We start from the raw sequence: 17769 nt of genomic DNA on the forward strand, positions 1-17769 counted from the left end.
AAGGGCAAGGTGGGGAAATCACTGCAGTAGAGCAGTTTCCTTCAATCTTGAGTCTCCAGATGTTGTTGGAATACAACTCCCATCTTCCCTAACCATTGGCTAATGGCTGTGGCTGATGAGAACTGTTGTCCAATGATGACTCCTGGAGTCCCTTCCAATTATATGACCTTACACTATCTGGGGACAGAAGGTTGAAGAACATTGCACAACCTACACAACCTCGGGTATATGGCAGAAGATGCACATGGTTGCAGCAGCATCTAGGGGCACTGGGAAATGGGGCAAAATGGGGCAAAATGATTTGGGGGCATTTGTTGTTCTAGTAAGAGAAAAGCTTGAAGACTGGTGTGGATAGATACTGCTTTTGACGTCTAAGTAACCGAAAGGGTTGTTTATATGTCTTCTAAACTATAACACAAAAAATCTACCGCCTTCAATGAACAGTTGAGCTAAAATTTAGAAAGCTCTATGCTTGTAAAATGCCTCCCTAGAGTCGCGAGCTTCGTACAAACAGAGAAAACATCATTGTAGGATTGCGACGCGACATTCGTCTTTCTAAGACAAAAATGCCACTTTGTAGCAAAATGTAATGCCCTAAACTTACTAAAACAGGCTTGCACACACTTCAAAACATTATTCTCCCTGAAAAAGAAAAGTAACCCAATCGTTTCCCCTTCCAAATATTAAAAACCCTGGGCAAAAGTAAAACAAAACTTGGAGTTAAAATAATTATCAACTTGTTACTTATCAAATAAAAATAATCATGGTGGATTCTTATTTGATTCCATATATATATATATATATATATATATATATATATATATATATATGAAATTAATATAGACACACGTACACCCACACACACTCACATGCACAACATGGGCATCAAAAAATTGGTGTCTGCTAATTTTTTTATACATTCATAAATAGTGGTTGAAATCTCTACTCATGGAGAAGCTCTTGGAGGCAGTTTGGGGATTTGAAAATCTCAGGAACTTCACTGTCCAGCTTACAGATGACCTTGTATATGGCCTTCTTCCAGGAAGGATCAACATCTTTGCCTGCGATAATGGCATTGAAAAACTCTCGTAATGTGATCTGAGCCACTTCCAGGAATCTCTCTGGAACCTGCTGATACAAGGAGACAATGGCATTAATAAAAGTTTTCAGTTTCAAGTCTCTGGGTCTTCAAAGGAAACTGAGCTAAGTTCTTGCTTTCAAAAGGGCGCTTACATAGCACCTGTATTTTCTAAATGCGGCAGGCCTCTATTCTCTTAGGCAAGGCTGTTATATATAGTACAATAGTAATAACTTTTAAAACATGTGTTAGCTAGCTTTGCAAAGTTGAACCACAGAATGTAGGTATTAAAATATGAACATCTGGGTTTAGTGGGTGCTGGATTTATAAGATATAATTAGCAGAGGAAGGCAATGGAAAAAGCAAAAAGAAATAAAAAACACAAAGAGCAATAATACACAGCTATTGAAGGTCTGCAGGGTTCCCCCCCCCCCCCAATATTGATGTGTTTCTTCCTCTATTCTCTGAGAATTTAGCACATGCTGGGGGGGAAAAAACATAGCCTCTTAATTCTGGCATACTCAATTAATAAATTTTTGTTATTTGCCCTATGGAACGCCCTCCCATCAGATGGCAGAGAGATAAATAATTATACGACCTTCCATAGATGCCTGATGGCAGCCCTGTATCGGGACTCTTTTAATGTGTGTTGCTTTGTTGAGATTGTTTCTCTATATATTATGTTGGAAGCTGTTCAGAATGGCTAGGGCAACACAGTCAGATGGGTCTAGTCCCAGCTAGTTCAGAAAGCCCAGCAAAGAAATAAGGGAATCTATTAATAGTTGTTAGCTGTTTTACAAAGAGCACCTAGTAAAGCCCCCTTCTAATGGCCTGGTTGGAAAGTTGCTTTGTTTGTTCTGCTCCCATAACATTTTCTTGCACTCAGACATTATAGCCCCCCTTAAACATGAGTGTTCGAATAAAAACAACAACACCCTTATGCTTCCGGTGGGTGTGTGTCTGTGTTGTGACCATGGACCCAGGTTCTTTCTGACCCATTAGGTTTCTAAATGACAACCCAGTCTATCTGGCGTATTGGAAATCATTGCACACGGATGGGCGGCTTCCAGCGTCTTCTGCAACTGTGGGTTGGAAAAAAGCGCCCTTGTCATGAAGGCAACTTCCTCTAAATCATCTCCTTTTCATTCATTTGTTTTGCAAGTTGAATCTGTGCAGCCAAGTGGCTGTAGCGCTGTCGAGTTGCATGGAGCTTGCTCCTCTTACGGTATTATTTACTGCAGATCCAAGTTCACTTCGTCATGCCCATCCCAAGTGGCCACTCACAATGCAACTCTTGTCAGCAGAGCTTCTGAAGACCTGGGGCTGCACATGCCAGCAGTGGGAGTGGCCAAAGGCACACAGCTCCCCCCCCTTGCCCCTCCTCTGATGATGGTCTGTGCAAAAGAGCTGAGGAAGGGGATTACTTTCCCTCCCTGCTGAGCAGATGATACATCTGGGAGGGCACACCTTGCATCCTCATTAGGGTGCTTAAACCCCTCTGTCCACCCTAGATCAGGGTCTAATCTAGATATATTTCATTTTGTCAAAATTAGTGAGATCGTGCATGTGTGGTGGGGGCATAAACAATTGCCAGGTCTGTGTGTCATCTGGTTGATGAGCCAGATGGATAGTTTGACCTGATTAAGCCAACTTTTTATGTTCAGCTCAAGCACTGCTCTATGCATTCTGGGGCATAACCCACTCAAGGGATTTTCCTGAAGACGTGGACCACCAACTATTTGTAATTTCAGATCTGGCTAACAAAACCCTTTCCTCCCAGCTGCTCTTAAAGGAATTCATCCACCTTATTCACACTTCATACAGAAGACCTTAAATGTCTCCCCCTGTAACAAAGCGCCGAAAGCTTTTTCGCCCATTGTAGCAGATGACACAGCAGTGATCTCGGAGCCAGGTTTTGCCATGAGGCAGACATGTGATCAGCTGCTGCTGAAGTCAGTGGGAGTTGCTTGCATGCGCTAGAGGGTGGAATTTGGACCCAAACACAGAGTGTCATTTGCAAATGGCATATTGACTCATAATACTGAAGGAGTGATATGCAAAGAGAGACCCGGGGGGGGGGGGGATTCAATATTCAGGATTGAAAAAAATGTCCGCCTTTTCTAGGGAAAAATAGTTCGACAACACACCGCTGTGTTTGACTCTTTAGTCATATAAACACTAACTGTGCTAACTATTTGATGATTGTGTTTGTAGTGGGTCTACAATCAGAGGTTGTGTAGCTATAGGAATCCTTCCCTTGAAAACAACAGCTCTTGTTATTATCCAAATCTGATTATGGAGGACTGGGAGTTTGGGGAGGATGGGAGGTATTTGCCAAATGTTATGGAAAGATAACAAATATTTGATAAATTAAGTCAAATATTTTTCTGTAGGTTTGGTTAAGTATTCAAAAACAACAGACATTTTCCCCTTCAGAGTTGTGCTACAGATTAGGAAAGAGAACTTAAGTGCCCTCATAAAAAAGGAAATGGAGTCAAGGATGGCATAAAAGGGCAAGGGAACTTACTATAGCAGGGATGGAGAAGCTGTGGTCTCCAATTGTGGATGAACTACAACTCCCATGACCCCTAACTACTGGCCATTCTGGCTGCAGCTGGTGGGAGTTGGAGTCGAACATATGGAGGTTCCAAATTCCCCATCACAGTTCCAGGAAGCTGCCTTATACGGAGTTGGTCTATCTAGCTCAATGTTGTCTACACCAGTGATCTTCTACCTTGGGTCCTCAGATATTGATGGACTACAACTCCCACAACCCTTAGTCAATCTAGTCCATGGTCATGGATGATGGGATGATGTTGTCTATCATTATCAGGGCAGGGACCTAGGGTTGAAGAACACTGGTCTACACAAACTGGTAGTGGTTCTCTAGGTTTTCAGGCAGGTTTTCTTTTCTAACTGGAGATACCAGAGATTGAACTTGGGACCTTCTGCATGCAAGGTAGAGGCTGCAGCACTGAGCTGTGATGGTGCTTCCCCTCATGCAGTATGAAACCGCCTTACACTAAGCCAACCCATCAATGTCTAGTCTTGATTGGCAGGGATTGTGGTGTGGTGAGGGTGCAGCAGCTCTTTGTTGCACCCAGCCCTTTGCCAGTAGCCTTCCACAACCTGTGCCCATCCAGATGTTGCTAGACTACAACTCCCACCAACCCACTGGCCATAAAGGCTTGGGCTGATGTGAGCCGCAGTCTGAAGCATGTGGTAGCTTGGAGAAGGCCATGCTAGACAAGCAAATGAACAAGCAAACAAACCAGTATCACAGAGGCGGGACATCATTCCAGAGAATATATGGAACTCCTATTTGTTTGTTTGTTGAATTTATATAGCAACCTGCAGGTCTCTGGGCATTTCACAGGAAAACTCCTACAGAACAAATGTGTGTTTAAAAAAAAAAAGAGCTCTAAAGGAAGAAAAGCTGAATGGATTCTTCGCAATAACTTTCACTGAATGTGTTGGAGGGAAACAATGGGAAAGAGAAATGACAAAGGTTGTAGAGCCAAATAACATTTGCCCAAGTGTTTCCAAAGAACTCAGTTTGCAACTTTGATATTTCAGCGCACCCACACAAACGCATGCACACACACCATTTTTTGTAAGCAAATTTGAAATTTAGATTTTATTCATTTATCCATCCAAATGATGCCAGCAATAGTTTGCTAGAGGTTATTCAGAGGATGTGACAAACAAACAAATGTGACAGTGATTAGGTACGGGGACACATAAAGACTGTAGTGGATGGTGTTGTGGGCGGCAATGCTCACTTTAATTCCTAAAAGCCAGGTCACTAGTGCTTACCAGGAGGGAGAAGGGGGAGGGCCAAGGCAGTGGGGAGGTCAGCACGATGCAAACGCACTGACAGCAGGGCTGGATTGACTCCGCTGGAGGGTTTTCACTGTGCCAGCCTCCCTGCCGCCTTGCCCCTCTCCCTCCTGGTAAGCAGCAGCAACTCAGCTGTCAGGAGGTCGGGTAAGCACCAGCTCTCCACTGCACACCTGCCGCTGCTGCTTACAGGAACTGCTAAAACAGTAGGAAACAGAGGGCAGGAATAATGGATGCTATGTTAAGTGTAAACAGCAGGGCCCTTCAAGGGTCTGCGGACTCTTACTGTTAACTTGATGAGAGGTGAACAGTAAGGTAGCCAGGTTTGGAGATGACCCCAGATTATTCAATTACAGCAGATCATTAAGAGCTCCTACAGCTTCTCTTCGAAACAGATGAAGCGCTTCAAGCTTCAGATGAAATTCATAGTAACTCATACGACACGAAAGAATCAGATGCCTGATTTCGTGGCCACTACGGTGCACCCACTTTTAGATTAATCTATGCAGCTTGAGTTGCTTCATCTCTAAAACAACACAGTGCTGTAAAAAACAGGTCGGGGGTCAAATGTGACCCTCCAAGCCTCACGAGATTCTCCCCAGCCACACACTCACTCTCCAGGCAACAACTCTCCCTGGCCTTGCTTCACATGTTCCCTGAGTACTTTTGCCTGGGTGGAAAGTGTCCTTGAACTCTGGTAACGCCTCTTGCTTGCCTGGATGGAAGACAGAGGTGTGTGTGTGTGTGTGTGTGTGTGTGTGTGTGTGTAAACCACAAAGATACAAAGATACTGTACAAAGATAAAATTTACATTCATTGCTGTGCCCACTTTTGCCTTTCCCCCTGCCTGCTAGTGGAAGGGTGCCCCATAGGGAATATGGTCCTGAAAACTATTCCCCACTCCTGCTGTAAAAAATAAAATAAAATAAAATAAAATAAAATACCAGAAAGGACAACGTCAGAGTTGACTGAAACATATGATGCATATGTGGGATTGCAAATAGCTTGAGAAAATATCATGCAATAACAGCTTTAATAGGTAAATTTGCCAAATGCTGAGTTCCTTACAACCTTTGTCTATCAAACTCCCCTCCTTCATTCTGAGGAAACATATGCAAAACGAATGGCTGCCTACCCTATGTTTCCAAAGGTTTCCAACAGTCTTCAGCCATTCCAGACCTGGTCTATTTTTATTGTCCACCCAGCTTGCTTCTTCATGCCAGGGAGCCTTAGCTTATTCCTTTGTGTTGCATATTATCCTAATAGCCAGGGTTTAGCTTGAGCCAGGGCTCAGCAGAGCTAAGTTCTGCGACCTGTTTTCCATACCATGTGAATTAGATGGATTTTGCTATTTCTTTTTAACAACAAAAAAAAGAAAAACAGCTTCTGGGCCTATGCAGAATGCCTTTCCCTCACCACTGACTAACCACAACCAGTATGTCAAAATTTCCAGCTCAGGAGATGGAGCTCCATGGCTTGTTTTGAGCCTGAGAGACTATCTTTCGAAATTAAGCACTCCTCACAGCTTAGTTGTAGCTGAACACCCCCCCCCCCCGCAATTCCCCATCACAAAGAGTACAATATTTTCTTAAGAGAACTGCACATTCTGAGGCAAAGCATCTAATTGTTTAAACGGATGGGTGGCTAGATAGATTCCCCCCCCCACTCCAAGTGGGCAATTAAGCAGTCAGCTGTGCTAATTGCGTGTGTCTGGGGGTAGCTTTTGCCTGACCCTAAGTGATGATGACCTACTAAGTACGTCTTTACACCTAACTGATTGAACATCTCTCCAGCAGAAACATCTGCAGAAACAATGCCTCAGTGACAAATAAGACCCCCGTCCAGATTTCTTTTTATAGACTCAACAACAATCCCTAGTATGAACCCAGAACATTTTCCTAGCATCAGGTGGCTGCAGTCAATCAAGTAATAATACTTGACATTCGCCAGGAGGAAAGACAATGCTGAGAGGGGGAGCTAGGTGGTGGACTTCAGACTTAGACACGGTTGTCTCAGAAAAGAAGCCACACATTGCTCCACGTAACCAGCAGATCCCGGGGACAAATGGCTATATATGTCTACAACATGGCAGAGAAACCAGCAGTGCCTGTGAAAGTACTGGTGAAAAATAACTGATTATTTAAGGAGTGTTGAATAAACGAAAGAAGGAACATCCTGGCCAGTGTAATGGTTATCTGTGATCCTATGAGCTGGTTCAGCAATTGCTTATCATCCAGTCTTACAAATCATCCAAGTCCCACTTAAGATGCACTATTTTCTCACCAGGAAGGACGAGATGGGTTGCCTGGTAAAGGCCCTGCTCACTTGGTCGTTGTTACAGGAGCTGCATCTCATAAAATGAAGTGCTTTGAACCCTCTTAAGGGGAAATCTGTGGCCTTCTGCATATCATTGGATGATGCCCCATCATCCCTGACCATGGTTCATGCTGGCTATGGAACTCCAACCAAATCTGGAGGCCCACCAGTTCCTCATCCCTGCTCATGAGCATTATTTAAATGCTGACCGCTATTTTTCCCTCCGCCATCCCGACCCAAAACCCACATGGATGGTTTGGGTGGAAAGTCAGCCAGCAATGGAAACACAATCCAGGAAGCCAGATTCATATGTATAATTAGCTTTGCATATACAGAATCAATGTAGAGGTGCACCCTGACATGAGAGGTGGTACAGCATTGTGGGTAGGCAGGTGACATTTCTATTTACCCAGACCTTTGGACTGAGTGCAATTCCAGTATAGTGCTCTGCTGCTGCAAGATAGTGCCATAGGATTTGAAATGTTTTTTAAACTATAAATACTGGTATTTCTGTTTTATTTTTCTGTTGTTAGGCTGCCCTTTGCTCCTACAAGGAAGGGTGGGGTAGAAACAGGATGTATGTATGTATGTATGTATGTGTATGTGTATGTATGTATGGACCATCAAGAAGGCTGATCGCCGAAGAATTGATGCTTTTGAATTATGGTGCTGGAGGAGACTCTTGAGAGTCCCATGGACTGCAAGAAGATCAAACCTATCCATTCTCAAGGAAATCGGCCCTGAGTGCTCACTAGAAGGACAGATCCTGAAGTTGAGGCTCCAGTACTTCGGCCACCTCATGAGAAGAGAAGACTCCCTGGAAAAGACCCTGATGTTGGGAAAGATGGAGGGCACAAGGAGAAGGGGACGACAAAGGATGAGATGGTTGGACAGTATTCTCGAAGCTACTGGCATGAGTTTGGCCAGACTGCGGGAGGCAGTGGAGGATAGGCGTGCCTGGCGTGCTCTGGTCCATGGGGTCACGAAGAGTCGGACACGACTGAACGACTGAACAACAACATGTATGTGTGGCCCTGGGGCCAGAGAAAGGGGTCTGAAGACTGCATTCAGGTGCAAGGCCTGAGGTTCCTCTCCTCTGCCTTAGGCAAGCCACTCTCTCACTTCCTCAGACTACCTAATCACCAACATGGAGATATCAGTGCTAATCGACATTACAGGGTTATAGGCAAGCTTACAACAAGATAATGCACGTGAAGCGCTTTGAACACACACGTGTCCTATAGAAATGCTGAATAATAATACTTGGAGTAGCCATATTCTATTGTACAGTCTGGATATACCATTCGCTGTACAATGGGAACCTGCCATTTCCTATAAGTCCATTGGTTAGGACTAATTGTTTGCATCTGCGGCTGGATAAAAAGCCGATCTGACTCTACCATTTTGATACAGAATTCTAGGTCTCTCAGACTGCGCGTCACAAAGTCTACTCCACTGCTACAAGGCAGAGAAACTGGCTCTCTTAATCCCTACTTGTCAGTCATCTTATGGCATACCTCAAGGAGGGCGCATGGAGGCAATCAGAGAGCAAACCAATTGAAACGACACACAAGTGAGTGAAACCACTTGCTAATAATTGGGGGTAGAGTAGGAATTTAGAAATCTGCCTTCTGCCGAGTCAGGCCAGTTGTTCATATAGCTTCATATTGTCCACTCTCTTAGGACTGCAGGGAAGGTATCTCGCAGTCCAGAGGCGGTGGATTGAATTTGGGACCTTCTGCATGTAAAGCAGATGTTCCACCAATGAGCTATAGAGCTTCTCTTTCCAACCTTACATGGAACCAAGCAAACTGGAGTACAGCGTTTCCTACTTTCTTATAAAGTTATCAACTAGTCTTTAAGATATGAGAGTCTCCCCAAACTGACTTGCCACATCCTGTATAAAATTCATTGCACTATTTGAAACTGTCCTAGGTTGTCTCAAGTTATCCCTGAACACTTTGCCAGAGGCTTCACAAGACCCGCTCATCACATTGTGTTAAGCGTTCTTACCAAAAACAAAACAGTATCAGACATGTATATGATATTACATTTGTTTTGATATATTATATTGTGTGAGCTGCTTTGACTTCGCTTCCCGAAGAGAAGCGGGATATAAGCTGCCAAATAAAAATGAAAAAAACACACGTCAAAAATCATGAAAATGTGTAATTTTCACTTCTCCTAAAACTAGTTGCATGAATCGGCCAGAAGCTACCTCGTTCTTCTTACCTAACAAAACGTAACTTTTCGAGCCAATCTGTCTCTTAAACCTCACAGGGCCTTGGAACCGCTATAGGGAAAAGTTTTCAAGTATGTGCTGAATGGCTTCCCCCCCCCCACCCCAGAGGGGGAAAAGGGTTCCACTTCAACAATTTGATGTGCTCAGACACTTATCCAGTGGCTGCGCTGCTAAATTTATCGAACTGAAGTAGAATTTCCGTTTTAAGTCACCAGGTTTGGAACAAAGAGTGTAGACTGGCACAGAAATTCACTGACATCATACTCAACATGGGGAACCCTCAATGAATCAAGCAGCAAAGGGTTACATTTCCCTGGTTTGCAAAAATAAAAATAAAGAGTGTCTCCTACTTGAAATTAGGGCACACAGGGTGAGAGTTTGGGGTGTGTGTGTGTGCTTATGATGTTCCACAGGCTGGCACTGAGCCTTCACTGCCGACAGTTGTTTTCTTGTTATTTCTTTATTTTTATTTTTTTGCCTGTGCAGCAAAGACTTTCTCCCCCTCCTCCCCCTCTGCCCCCCCTCCTTCTCCTCTTCCCAGTTGCTTTACCTTCAAGGATGATTTGTTTTATTAAACTGACTGTCCCCAGCCTCTGCAGTACATAATAAAAGCCTGACATAGCAGCCTGCCTGCCTTCTGTGTCCTGCAGATACTCATCATAAGTGTCAGGACATACCAAGGTTAGCGGTCACTGGAAGTGTGCTGGCTGGCTCGAGCCTTTGCCAAACATGCTTGGCAGCTGAATGAATGTCATAGAGAATAGAAGGGGAATTACAAAGGTTAGAGGGAAGACAGCCTCGCCTTCACTTTCTTTCTTTTCTTTTCTTTCCTTCTTCTTTCCTTCCCCCTCTCTCATTTCCAACCGGCTCCCCACTTGTTTTCCCCTTCAGGAAACTGATTTTTCACACCCTCCTGAAAGAAACATCAGCTTGTACAGGGAACCTTTACTCAGTCCCTTAAAACTTTTTTCACTGTCAAACAAAGCTTTTCCTTTTTGTGAAAGGAGGCTGATGCTGTGCCTATTTTTAGGCACTGACGCCTTTATTGTATTTTCACTGGTGCCCCGAGATGCTTGCAATTTTGTAATTTTAAGGAGAATTTCACGAAGTTAACACACTTTATCGCTTAAACGGTGGAGCTTGCCTCCTTAAGATTATTAACATGCTTTCTCTCCACCCCCATTTATCTTTTAAACCCACATGTCACTCTTTTATGGACAAGTTGTGGTGTGCAGCCTCTGCTGAAATGAATAGAAAGCGTGCCATTGTGCAACGCCTATGCATTCTGAGGACTGCTTGTGCAGGAGAACTTCCCAATGCACTTTCAAACTCGCCGCCACCACCACCACTAGCGCTGCCCTCTAGATTTAATTGTCATTAAACTCAGAAGAAAGGAAAAGTCAGGGTGATATGAAGATCGTCGTCATGTCAAAACTGATCTCCTGGGGAACTGCATTTTGTTTTTTTGACTATAAAAGGGCAATAAAATGCTGACTGTAAGAAGACAATGTCAAGGAGAAAAGGGTATTGGTATTTTGGATACTCTTGACTGCTCGCCTTGGAGAGAGAGTTATTCTTGTCACAAACCCTTTTGTCTGCATCTGCTGACTGCTTGCCTGTAGCCAGCAGCATACTTTAACTGTTTTGTCACCTCCTAACATCACACGCATCAGCTGTTGTGCTTTTGTTACGGGTATTGTCAAACTAATCCACTGTGGCTGTTCTAGTGTGCAGTAAATAAAACAGAAACTGCTTCTCAGACAATTCTGCATGAATATTTCAGATGGCTTTTACAACTCTGATTCACAAAATAAAAAAGCACACACACACACAAACGCAAAACTAGACTTGGATGCCTTAAAGCTAATTGCATGTGGCCACTTCAATTGTTTTGGAGTAGATAATAAAGAGCTGCTCTTTTCTGTCCTTAACTTTTGAGTGTAGCTCTTTAGATTTAAAAAGATCTAGATAATGTGGTTTTTATGTATGCTACTTAGAGGGCTGGCTTTCTTTAATTTAAGTGGTTCATTTATTTATTTTCTAAAATAGGCAACATTTCACAGTCCAAGGCTACATAAATCTTCTCAAATGCAAGTCCCACCCAGGCTTCCTTCCCAGGTGAGAGGTGCAGGATTGTAGCCTAATACAGTCGTACCTTGGGTTGCATACTTTTCGGGTTACGAACTCCGCTAACCTGGAAGTGCAACCCAACGCACACGCAATTTACGCATGCGCAGAGCGTTTTTCGCGGGCTTTTCGGTTTGGGTTTTTTTCCGGTCTGCACATGTACAGAACGAATTGTTCAGGTTACGTCCTTTTTGGGTTACATACTGTAACCCGGAACGGATTAAGTACATAACCCGGGGTACCACTGTACTGTAGTCCAATCCTATACATGTTTATTCAGAAGCAAGTCCCTTTGGGGGGTGGGGTTCAGTGTTTTCCTGACAGAGTGACTGAGTTTCACAGTATTAATTCGGAATGCGTGAGAGAGTGTGTTTTCGCAAATGAATTTATTTTTAAAATGGAAGAAGTACAGTGCAATTAGATACAGCTGTATTTAGGGGAGTCACACCTTTGTTTTAAACGCATTTGCTGGGAAGTGACCTTTATTTGCCTAGAAGCACATGTGGCCAGGTGCCATGTTGGGCCTGGAAGGGTTTAAGCCAGGTCCACAATTAGGGAAGCCGCTTCCCTTAGTAACACACCCAGTCCTGAGCACCTTTTAAAAAAGGTTTGTGTGAGGTATCAATGGGAGTCCTTGGAGAATCTTTTTTCTAAAGGACAAAAACCAGACTATATTTATATAAATTTGCAAGGTCATTTAAGACACCCTGCAGGGATATGACCAGCACAATTTCATACACAGCCTCCACGTACATGTATATGGTTGTCCTCACCAAAAATAATAACAAATTAGACATTATTATTATTATTATTATTATTATTATTATTATTATTATTATATTTTGCCAGGCATTATGAGTTGCTGGTTTCCAGAAAGTGAAATTTGAATACTGGGAAACAGGCATTCCTTCAAATATAATATAAATGCTTATTTTTAAGAATAATAATTTAACATGTATAAAGTATTTTTAAACTACCATGCCCCAGTAAATCTTAGCAAGAACAATGTAGGATAAGTCAGTATTATTAAACCCAAAGTCTGCAAATCAAGGGGTGACAGAGGTAAGTGTTGCCATTCTCAAAATAAATGAATAATAAAATAACCGAACATCTGCTGGGCACTTTCAAGTATCAAAAGCGCTTCACAGGCATCATCTAGTTGTAATCTTGACACAACAACCCTGTGAGGTAAATCAGGCTGAGGCTGAAAAGTGAGAGAGAAGCATGCAGAAAGGCCTAGTGACTTTGGGCAGATCCACACCATACATTTAAAAGCACATTTAAAACACATGGCTTCTCCCAAATAATTATGGGAAGTGTGGTTTGTTGAGGGTGCTGAGGGGGGGACTACAGTTCCCAGGATTCATTGGGGGGGGGAAGCCATGTGTTTTAAATGTGTGTTGGATGTGCTTTAAACATATGCTGTGAATCTGCCCTTTATGACCCAGGCAAGATTCAAAATGGGGGCTTCCCTGTTTATAGCTCAGTCTCTTGGCTACTCTTCTCAACACAAGCCATAATACGCAGGCTCCTCTCCAGTGAGGGTTATTAAAACTGCTATAGTACCGACCACGTTAGTGAAGTCACACAGGGGTGGTATGAAACGAAGAGAGAAGCCTGTGCATTGGGGGGGTGGGGTGGGATGGGGGGGGGGAGGCACGAGGAAAAGAGGCAAACAGTTGAAGTACTTTTTACCGAGCATTCATTCACCCTTGTGTGCACATGATTCTTCTAAACAAACTCTCCTATCCCTGCTGTTTGTTGAGCAAATATTGATCAAGGAGAGAGATCTATCTCCCGACAGCAGTGACACAAGCTGGGGACTTGCACTGCAGACAGAGTGGACTTAAAACAGATAAACTTGGAAGCTTAAGCAACTCCGAGTGTTAGGTAAAGAGGCAGGACGAGGGACCCCTTTTCTCCTTCCAAGTGTATTGTCAAGAAAAGGGGGGGGGGATTTTCTCTGCTCATAAATATCCTGGGGAGCAATGCCATTGCTTACATGCAACTGGAAGCCTAACAGCCTGATTCACAAACCCGCTAAATCAAAGTGTTCCGATTTAAGATGATTTAGGCCATGCATGGGATTAGGTGAGCTTAAAATCAAGTTTGCCAGTTTAATTGGTCTGAGGTTCAGCTTCAAAGTGGCTTGCCTTGTATCCCCCTCCTTCTTACCGCTGAAGTGGTAATGGATTCCTATCTGAAGGGATGGGGGCTGTGAATGGTCTCTCCTGAATGCGTGTGCGCTTAGGAACTACAAAATCTGCACAGCAGAAATAACTGAATTGAAATCCCTGAACTTCAGTTATCAGATAATCTCTTCATTGCCCTGCTGAACTGCATTTCTTTAAAGAAACAGTGCGACCATATAGCCCTGCATGAAAGGAATTCCTATTTATCGGCACTTCGAAAACTAAATGCAAGCAGTTATTTGTAATCACATTCCAGAGGAATCCCCTCAGAAGGCCTGAAATCTTAAGGGATTCATCATTATGGGATGCATTCTGCGGCTAACACACATCCAGCAAGGTGTTTTTTGTTTTTTTTAAGTTTGCAGAAAGAATCATGCATGGTGGCCTCTTTCAAGCACCAAGATGAGATGAACGTGCCACCTTGTGCAAAACTCCATTGCATGGTGGAGAAGTGGGCTCTCAGAACCCATCTCATAGGCTGGGCTGAAACCATTTTCATTTTTGCTGTACCTCTGATTTGGAAAATTCACATGTAGTTCCCCCTTTAGAAATATTCATTTACTTTTCAGCAGTTGCACTTGTTGTACTCTTTGTTCTAGCCTTTCTCATGACTTAACATCGTTTCTTAAGAGGAGCCTGTGGGATCAGGCCAATGGCCCATCTAGTCCAGAATCCTGTTCTCACAGTGGACAACCCGGGGGAAACTCTTAAGTAAAATCTGAGCACAAGAGCACTCTCTCTTCCTGCCATCTTCATCAGGTGGTATTCAGAAGCATTTCTGCCTCTGACTATGAAGGCAGAGCATAGCTATCATGGCTCATAGCCACTGGTAGCCTTAATTCCATGAATTTGTCTAATCTTTTTTTTTTTTGAAAGCCATCCATGTTGGTGGCCATCAAGGCTTCCTGTTGGAATAAGACCATAGTTTAACTATGTGTGAAGAAGTGCTTTCTTCCTTGCTGCACATCTGACCTAGTGCTTTGATTTTCCAAAGTGCAGAGAAGATAAATGGAACCACAGACAGCTCCATTTCATTCTCAGCTCAAAGCATCCCACTCGTTGTACAAGATTTGTCACTGGCAAAGATGGAAAGAATGGAGGAAGAGCCTCAATTGAAGGGCTATAGCCAATAGCAGAAGGTCCCAGGTTCCATGCCTGGCATTTCCAGCTAAAATGATCCAGTAGCAGCCCACAGAATGTATTTCAATTATTTCAGAGATCCAGCATACTGTGGTGTATTTGGTCTAAGGAGACCTAGGTTCAAATCCCTACACAAGAGGCTGCATGACCAAGTGGCCATTTCTTAGCCAAGTCTGCCTCACAAAGCTGTTGTGAAGATACAACAGGAGAAACCTCACATGAACTTCCTGAGATCCTTGGAGACAGAGCAGGATGCAAACTAAAAATAGTATGGTTGCTCCCTCAGCCCAAACTCCTTTAGCTCAGTTGTTCCAAACTGAGCAGACGTTCAAAACTTAAGTGTCAAATGTTAAAATTTACTCTTAAAATAAAACCTAGTTCTCTGGTTTCAGCAGCATATAGAACGGAGGCAGGCAACCTGCAGCCCAAGGATGCAGCCTTCAGTCTAATATCGGGCAGGTGGCAAGTATGGGAAAATGGAGAATAGGGTGGCAGACACAGAGAGAGATAGAAAGGGTGGCCCATTCAGTTTCAGCTCTCCCTGCACCCACCTCCCACTGACTTTGACTCCCTCTGGCCCCCAGCATATGGTCCTAGACAGTTTGCTCCTGAATGAATGCAGCCCTCATGACTGATGGCCGTCTGAGAAATCTTTTAAAGAATTTCTCTGTTTCCCCCCATATTATCACAGAGTTGGAAAGGAACCAGTGGATTACCTTGTCTAACCCTCTGCCCTGAGGCAGAACATACTTTACTTAAAAAGAAGCCTGCACAGATGCATGTCAAGCCTTATTGTGACAACCTTATGGAAAGGAAATTCTACCCCCTTTCTAGACAATTTGTTCCTCTGCTAAACCAATCTGAACTGTTAAGAACTTGTAAGCCCTGTTGGTTTCAGAGAGACAGTGAAAGACATGCTCTTCCTAATACTTAGCTTACATCTCATTTTCTTCTCATCTGAATCAATTGCTCTGTTCTATACTTTAAAAAACCAAACCCCTAAAGCAATCAACATTTTAAATTAGGCTTCCTAAATAACCGGCCGTGATCATTTCAGTTGTATCTTTCTATACTTTTAACCAGAAATAAAGTATCTTTTTTGAGGTGGAGCATCCAGGGATGTTCGCAATCAAAGGACCAGTTGATTTCATTAGCAACATCAAGTTCAACTGCCTTCCTTGTACAGCGGGGAGGGGGAACCCATGGCCTTCTGGATGTTGCTGGATTACAACTCCCATCATCCCTGACCGCTGGCCATGCTGACTGGGGCTGATGGGAGGTGGAGTCCAACAACATCAGGAGAGCCAGAGGCTCCTCCTTGCAGCTGGACAAAATAATTTCAAACCAAAAACATGACATTGGCAGAATGTAAATATTCCTTTGTATTTGAAAAAAAAATTAAAATCCCTTTAAATCCAAAACATATCAGGGAGAAGGGTTCAGTTTAGCACTGTTCATGGCATGTAAAAAGATTTCTTTCATGGAAATTCAACCGTTCACTATCACAGAGTAGGAAAGGATTTGTCCATTGTGCTGATAATATAAACTGTTCACCTATAGGTCCAACTGACTGAATAGGTCTTGCTATCACAACCTTTGGTGCCTACACCTGAACGCCACAGAGTTTCATCATGAGATCAACAGATTATGCAAGAGGAAACCAGAAACGTTAAATTGTTTGTTGTTTTGTGCACAAGCTTCAAACATGCACGCCCATCTCCCCTTCACATATAAGGGGAGACTTAAAGTTTCTGTCCCTGGTTTGTTGTAAACTGCAAGATCCTACCTCACTTGAACAAGGTTCTTGGTTTGTTATTCAACTTGTGGACTTCTCAAAGCTAGTTGGTTACCCACTGTTAGAAACAGAATGCTGGACTAAACGGGCCTTTCAGTTTATCTCACAGAAACTGTCTTAAGCTCTTATGGTTTGTGGAAACCACACTTTCCTGAGTTGGGATGAAACTGGGAACTGTGGTTTACAACAGATCAGGATCAGAGAGTGATATCCATTCATATTCAGAGTAACAAACAAATGAACTTAAGTCTGTTGATTTTGACTAATACCAGATATCACTGAGAAGCTTAAAATTTCATACTCTCACCTGCCAAAGAAAGTGTGCAAGCTCAAGGCTCATGTTGACAAACCATGATTTGTTTTAGCGTTTTTAGAGCTGTGTTAGAAAATCTCTATAAACAGTAAAACTAAGCAAAGTATACAACTGTAGCCTAATGCTGTGCTGCATTACAAATGTACCCAGGGTAAACACACTTGTAGGAAACAGCTACAGTTCAAGGCTAGCCTTTCTTTGAAAAAACAAACCCTGAATGTTTCATCAGTCTTAGCACAAGAACTAAGAGCAATAACACTCTGTCTCATATTTTACAAAGCTTCAAAAGAACAATGTCCCATTGAGTAAAATTCAGCAGCATTCTGTAAACATTAATTTAAGGAAATCAATAAGCTCTGTGAGCTGAAGGCATATTACAAGATAAACTGGCCCGAGAGCTAGTTGGTCAAACAGATTTTAGTTTTCTCGGCCAGATAAAGATGGTTTCAAAATGGGGCTAACGTGTCGCAACCAAGGTTTGAAAGCTATGTGGCCTTCAAACAGTCTGCTTGTTCCTACTACAAAGCTGGACAAACATACTTTAAATATGATAAGACTGGCCATGATTCGTTTGCTTAGCAGTTTTATATAAAAGTAGAATTGTTAGCCTGGGAAGCTTCTCACACTTGCTCTCAAATCACAATTCTCAACAAACCAATTTCAAGAGCTCAGGTTTGAGACTTTATCGCTTTAACAGGAGACCTCTTTTTTTTTGTTTTTAACAGC

General features: G+C 43.0%; 1 protein-coding gene across 5 annotated transcripts in view; it reads right to left on the reverse strand.

Annotated features, from left to right (window-relative positions):
• Positions 1-852: 852 nt before the first annotated feature.
• Positions 853-17769, reverse strand: part of PROX1 (prospero homeobox 1) — a 77904-nt gene continuing 60987 nt past the window's right edge. For all 5 annotated transcript variants that reach the window (XM_033144782.1, XM_033144786.1, XM_033144781.1 and 2 more), the window contains one exon: positions 853-1128. In XM_033144782.1, the coding sequence (XP_033000673.1) occupies positions 943-1128 (186 nt within the window). In that variant the 3' untranslated portion in view covers positions 853-942. The remainder of the gene's footprint in view (positions 1129-17769) is intronic.

Source organism: Lacerta agilis, chromosome 3 (genome assembly GCF_009819535.1).
Source record: "Lacerta agilis isolate rLacAgi1 chromosome 3, rLacAgi1.pri, whole genome shotgun sequence".
In the NCBI taxonomy this organism is placed as follows: domain Eukaryota; kingdom Metazoa; phylum Chordata; class Lepidosauria; order Squamata; family Lacertidae; genus Lacerta; species Lacerta agilis.